Source organism: Lithobates pipiens, unplaced genomic scaffold, assembly GCF_037356315.1.
Source record: "Lithobates pipiens isolate NorthernLeopardFrog02 unplaced genomic scaffold, aLitPip1_a1.2 Scaffold_8, whole genome shotgun sequence".
Lineage (NCBI taxonomy): Eukaryota > Metazoa > Chordata > Amphibia > Anura > Ranidae > Lithobates > Lithobates pipiens.
The window spans coordinates 207,226,591-207,232,940 of record NW_027507903.1 but is presented as its reverse complement, the minus strand read 5'-3'; the positions used below and the strand labels follow the sequence as shown (position 1 = coordinate 207,232,940).

At 43.3% G+C, this 6,350-nt stretch overlaps 1 protein-coding gene across 1 annotated transcript in view; it reads left to right on the top strand.

Moving 5' to 3' along the window:
• The first annotated feature begins 479 nt into the window (after window positions 1–479).
• CFTR (CF transmembrane conductance regulator) overlaps window positions 480–6,350 on the top strand; it is a 275,425-nt gene continuing 269,554 nt past the window's right edge. The window contains exon 1 of the mRNA XM_077472949.1: window positions 480–695. Within this exon, the coding sequence (XP_077329075.1) occupies window positions 643–695 (53 nt within the window). The 5' untranslated portion in view covers window positions 480–642. The remainder of the gene's footprint in view (window positions 696–6,350) is intronic.

Genomic DNA, 6,350 nt, shown 5'->3' with positions numbered 1-6,350 from the left:
AGTACTTGCCCATGGTCAGCACTTGCCCTGGGTCAGCACTTGCCCTGGGTTAGCACTTGCCCTGGGTTAGCACTTGCCCATGGTCAGCACTTGCCCTGGGTCAGCACTTGCCCTGGGTCAGCACTTGCCCTGGGTTAGCACTTGCCCATGGTCAGCACTTGCCCTGAGTCATCACTTGCCCATGGTCAGCACTTGCCCTGAGTCAGCACTTGCCCTGGGTCAGCACTTGCCCATGGTCAGCACTTGCCCTGGGTCAGCACTTGCTTCCCTTCCTATTGAGTATGAAATATAGAGCTATCCTGACCTAATCAGGTGTGGTTCCCCTCAATAATCTGATCTTCTCAGTCATTCCAATCACAACAAGGTCCATCAACTTCTCCTGACCCAAAATACAATAGACGTGGGTAATGAAATATGATTATAACTGTTTGCAACACACCCCTGATGTGTTACCTAAACAGAGGGAGAGGGAGTGGAGGAGAAAAGGAGGAAGATATGAAAGACTGGGCTGTCTGCCTCTGCTTACCTCTTGTCAAACCTGGGCAGAGTCTGTGACATCAGCAGGCAAGGAGAATAAGGTGGGGGAGCAGAGACAAGAGTGGACAGAGCCTGTGCCTGCTGCATCCATAGCACAGGGTCACCATGCAGAGGTCCCCATTAGAGAAAGCCAACATCTTCTCCAAGCTCTTCTTCAGGTAGGTGACTTTCAATGTGTGTCTGCTCAGTGCTGCATTCCGATACATAGAGGCAGGGCAGATCAGAACCCACAGCAAAGCAGCCAGCCTGCAATCAGCAATATAAACTTTATTCTGTGGATTATGAGCAGGGGACAAAAGGTATTTGGCAGGAAACTTTTCTTCCTGTGCAGAGCAATCAGCTCCTTATGCTGCACCTGTAACCTGAATAATAATCCACCTGGAATATATAACTTCTACACATAGAACCCTCTCCTGATCTGTACACTACAGCTCTATAACAACCTTTATTTCATGACTCTATGATCTGTGTACAGCCTCAGGACTGTACTTATAGATTGCTATTGTCGGATGTCTGTGCAGGAGTGCTGCGATCTTCTCCCCTGTCAAATCCAATGAGCAGGCACAGTTTTCATGTTCTACATTAAGATAGAATATTAATAATGATGAAAGAATCAGAAGGTGATCATAGGGTCAGGTGCTGGTGTAACACAGCATACACTGTACAATCTGATTGTGCCATTTCATAGCCCACTCCTTTTCTTATCTCACCCTTTTTTCAACCAGGGTACCCAGGCACCCTGGGGTGCCTTGAGGTTTTTTCAGGGTTGGCAACCGCCAGTAAATTTACTGACAGTTTGTAAAAATCTGTGATTTCTGCCGGTAAATAATCGGGCTGATATTTTCATGCAGTATTGACTTTTTACGTGTAAATCAAGCAGATTACTTTGGTATAGGTATTGTCAGTGTTTCCATACCATGTTTATACTGTTCAAATATTCACTGTGTTAGTTTTCAATAGGAGTTCTGTAATTTCTTAGGTTGCCAGTTAAAAATGTGCTCTGCCAGTCAGTTTTCCATGTTTTGTCAGTAAAAAATGCTGCGGGACGTTGGCAACTCTGGTGCCTTGGCAAAATGCCTAAAAAAAAAAATACTCACGGATGTATACAAGCCAGCAGGTGGATCAAGCTTGCCTTCTAGTTACATAAAGCCACAGGTTTTCATTGTACACCATTATGACCTTCTAGACACCAGCGTCCTTACCACCAATGATCCTCCCTTGCCCCTCTCTGTCAGCACTGGGGGCACATTAGCTGAGTGATAGAGAAAAACTGAGGGAGAAGAAAGTCATTGGAATACTAGTCAGTACCAGTGTGTAAAAGTGTATTGGATTTGGAGGAATAAATCAACTCTAACACTGGGTGTCCTACGTGTGCAGATGTTGATGTATTATGTACAACTATTAAAATCATTTTTTACATTTTAGAATGGGGTGCCCCAAGACCATTCAGCATTTTAGAGGGTGCCTTGAGATTGTCCATAGTTTTATAGGGTACCTTGAGATTGTCCATAATTTGAGAGGGTGCCTTGAGATCGTCCATAATTTTAGCAGGTATCTTGAGATCGTCCATAATTTTAGCAGGTATCTTGAGATCGTCCATAATTTTAGCAGGTATCTTCAGATCGTCCATAATTTTAGAGGGTACCTTGAGATTTTACATAATTTTAGAGGGTGCCTTGAGATTGTCCATAATTTTAGAGGGTGCCTTCAGATTTTACATAATTTTAGAGGGTGCCTTGAGATTGTCCATAATTTTAGAGGGTACCTTGAGATTTTACAGAATTTTGGAGGGTGCCTTGCGATTGTCCGTAACTTTGAAGGGTGCCTTGACTGAAAAAAAGGTTGAGAAACACCGCCTTATGTCAGCAACCATCCAGTTTAAATTACCATTGCTATGTTTGTATGTTGTGATTTTTTTTTTCTTTAGAGCTTGCCTTATGTAGGATTAATTTAGAAGCATGGTTGAGGGGGTGGCAAAAATGCGTTATTTGAGCTGCGTTTTTGCTGCCCACCAACTGCCCCCCCCCCCCCCCCCATTTAACTACAGTAGGCAGCAGACAAGAGTATTTATATGCAGCGGTCAGATTACCTGATATGTAGCAATTGGCGGGTGGCAAGCCCTCTGAACACTACACACTTAAGCAAATAGTTGCGGCATGCTCGTGGCGTGTTTTGGCAAAATGGGGTTAAAACAGGAGGTGAGGAGACATCACCTTGCATCCTTACTCAGTAGCTTCTGTAGTGTGATCCAAATGTGGATCGGGCTTCAGAGGAAAAGGAGATTTAGACACACATCTTGGTGCAACTTTGGATGGGTGCAGCTTTGATACGACTTTGGCTTTGACCTATTATAATGGACAATTGTATAACATTCAGGTATGACTTTCATGCAACTTTTGAGGGATAACATTGAAGTCTATGGCCTTGAGGGTTGCATGATAATCAGACCAGTAGTATATGAACTGCTTTGAAGTTGCTGCACCTTTAAGTCGCACATAGATGAATGGTTATTATTGGAAAACATGGGGAACAATTTATCATGCAACTTTGATGTCCAAAGTTGCACAAGTGTGAATGGAGCCTAAAGCTGAACTCTGGGCAATTTTTTGTTTCCTGTGCAGTGCAGGCAGTTAACTGCTTGTTTTATTCTAAAGTAGAGGACAGCAGAGATATACCTACCTGATCCACTAATCCTCCCCGCTCATGCCCAATCCAGGACCCCTGCGCTCCAGCGATCTTAAAAATGGATTGTTCCTAATGTCAGCATGCTCAGTGTGCACTCCATAGACAGGAACAGTCCACCGCTGGACTGTGGGGGAGCACGTTTTTACAGAGCATCAGCAGATCAGGTGAGTACAAACGTGCTCTCCCCGAGAAAAAACAAGCAGTTGACCCATGCAGTGCAGGCACAGCCCGACTGCATGGGTAAAACGAACTTTTGGCTTTTACGTTGAAAACCCTCTATTTCTCTTAGCCTTCTCCAAATCTCCAAGTTCCTTTGATTTTGCTGCTGTGACCTGACTTCCTATTAGAGGGTGGCTACATCCACTCTCCATGATCTCTGAATATAGGAACGTGGCCACCTTGCTTGCTCCTGACATGGTCTAGGTAATATGGGATTTGTAGTGTGCATAGAGCAGCACACATAAATGCAACTAACATGCACTGCTCAGTCCAAAACAAAAAAAAAAAAGAGGAGGAAAAGGAGAGAATCTGGAGCTTACTCTTCTGGTGGCCATACACACTTTGATAAATGAACAATTTATTTCTGATTGGTCTTGAATAATAAGAATATTTGATCTATAGTCAACAACCCATTCCATCAATATGCCACACACAGGGAAAATTATTTGGATTAATACTTTGTAAGTTATTGATTGCATCTTTGTGTTCACCATGTGATCTCATAAATTGACCGATGGGAATAGGACTGAAATGATGAGCACAGCATCAGTTTAATTGAATCTGATCTACATTAAATGGATCAAAAGTGAAATTATGCCTATGGGATTTTTTGCTTATTTGATTGTTTTGTTCGAATCCCACCTCAATCGTATGATAAAATTGAAGCATATATGGCCGCATAACTTTGTGCAAGCGTTTGTGTTCAAGCTTTAGAGGTTTGTTTCCTTGGCTGGGCAATGGTAGGAGAGCAGTTCTAAAGGAGAGAAGTATTTCAGGTGAAAAAATGTGCATATTGTGCATTTACAGCTCCCCCCCCCCCCAATTAAAGTCTATGTGGCTAAAAAAATTGTCTGATTGCGTCTAAAGCCCAGCCGCCAATAGTTGGACTCATTCTCCTTCCTGCAACCAAGGGTGGGAATAGTTATTGCTTACGGCTATATCAGCCACAAGCAATAAGCGCATGTAAAATCTGACAGGCTCATTGTACCCAAGTTGATCAATCAATCAGCTTGGAGACATTCAGCCTGCCTATACATGCTTCAAATCTCGGCCAGTCCCCACTCAACCGGCTGAGATTTGAACCGTCTATGGCCGGCTTTAGTCCAGATGCTCAGGCGTGAATAGGGGGCTAAAGGAGTTTGTACAATCAGATTGTATAGTGTATATAACCAGCCTACAGCATGTTTGGGAATAGCTTTCACCATGCTACAGGGCATTTATATAGGTGTGTGTGTCATAACAAAGTGACACTTTTTGCTTTCGCTATCCTTGAAGTTTATAATCATAACACAGTTGTACATATCGATATCATGCTATTGTTTCTTCTGCCCGGAATCTGGTGCAATGACTCCAACTTGTTGTTACTAATTAATTTTCAAAAAGTCATATAAGGGCTTTGCATCATAGCAAGAGGAAGCAATAATTTCCTGCTTTTTATTGGTCATTTCATTCCCCTGCACTTGTCCAGAAGTCTATGAAGCTGCCAAATCAGCTTTGAAAGGTTCATGTATGTAATATTATACCACTACATCTCGGGGTAGTAGAGAGTTGATTCATTCACTAAAACAGTCAATTTTCACTTAGCTCCGTGAAACTGTATTCACTTGCAGTGTATGGAAACCTTAGCCCTAATGCTTTAATATTTTCTCTATTTTGGTCTGTTATATATAACATTGGAAGTATTTTATCTCTGACTATATAAGTGCAAAATTATACCTGTTGACTCAATCTGAAATTTTGTAAACCAATGGCTTCCTATGCTTTCTGCTTTCTGACTCTTATGCCCCGTACACACGAGCATATTTTTCCGTTCAAGCTTGGCGTACATTCACACGGTCTCACAAAAGTTTCCTGAACTTTTGACCGTCGAGAATGCGGTGACATACAACACTACGATTAGCCGAGAAAATGAAGTTCAATGCTTCCGAGCATGCGTCAAATTGTTTGCGATCATGCATCGGAATTTGTACAGGCGATTGGAATTTCCGATTGTAACTTTTTCAGAGCGAAAAATTGAGAACCTGCTCTTAATCTTTTGCTGACCGGAATTCTGCCAGCAAAAGTCAGATGGAGCATACACACACGATCACATTTTCCGACCAAAAGCTCTCATTGGACTTTTTGTGGCAGAATTTCCATTCGTGTGTACGGGGCATTAGGCTACTTTCACACTGGGTAGTAGTGGGGTGCTTTTAACCCCCAAAAAGGGGTTAAAAAGGGGTTAAAAGTGGCCGTAATGCCCATTCCAATGGGCAGGGGCAGTGTGGGAGTGGCGTACACACTGTTCCCACACCGCCCCAAAGATGCTGCTTGCAGGAATTTTTTTCCCGTTCTGCAAGTGCACTGCTCCTGTGTGAAAGCACTCGGGCTTTCACACCGGGTTAGCTTGAGAGGCAGTTTTCGGGCACTTTACAGGTGCTATTTTTAGCACTAAAATGCCTGAAAACTGCCTCTCAAGCCACCCCAGTGTGAAAGCCCGAGTGCTGAGTGTGAAAGGGGTCTTAGGGTCCATTCACATGGGTGCTCTGGTCCTAAGGCCCCATTCACACTGGCATTAGAAACAGGTATTTGGGGCATGTTTTTGCCAATCTTTGAATGCCTAGCAAAGCAGCCTACAGCCTACAATGGATAATATGGACAGCGAGCAGAGTTGTTCACATATGTTCACATATGAAAAACATGTAGCCTTTGTAAAGCTTTGCATAACTGTGTGACAGAAACATACAGCCCATACAGCCACTGCTTCCCCATAAATAAACTAGGGGTGCATTCATAGGTGTGGGCAGCCTATTGCATTAGGGGTGCACCCCAAAGCTCAAACACACATGCCTTTCTCTGTAGATCCAGTTGTGCGGGACATTGAATGAATGGGAAGTGCTCTGTTCTGAGTGGTTTCCTGTTCATTCACA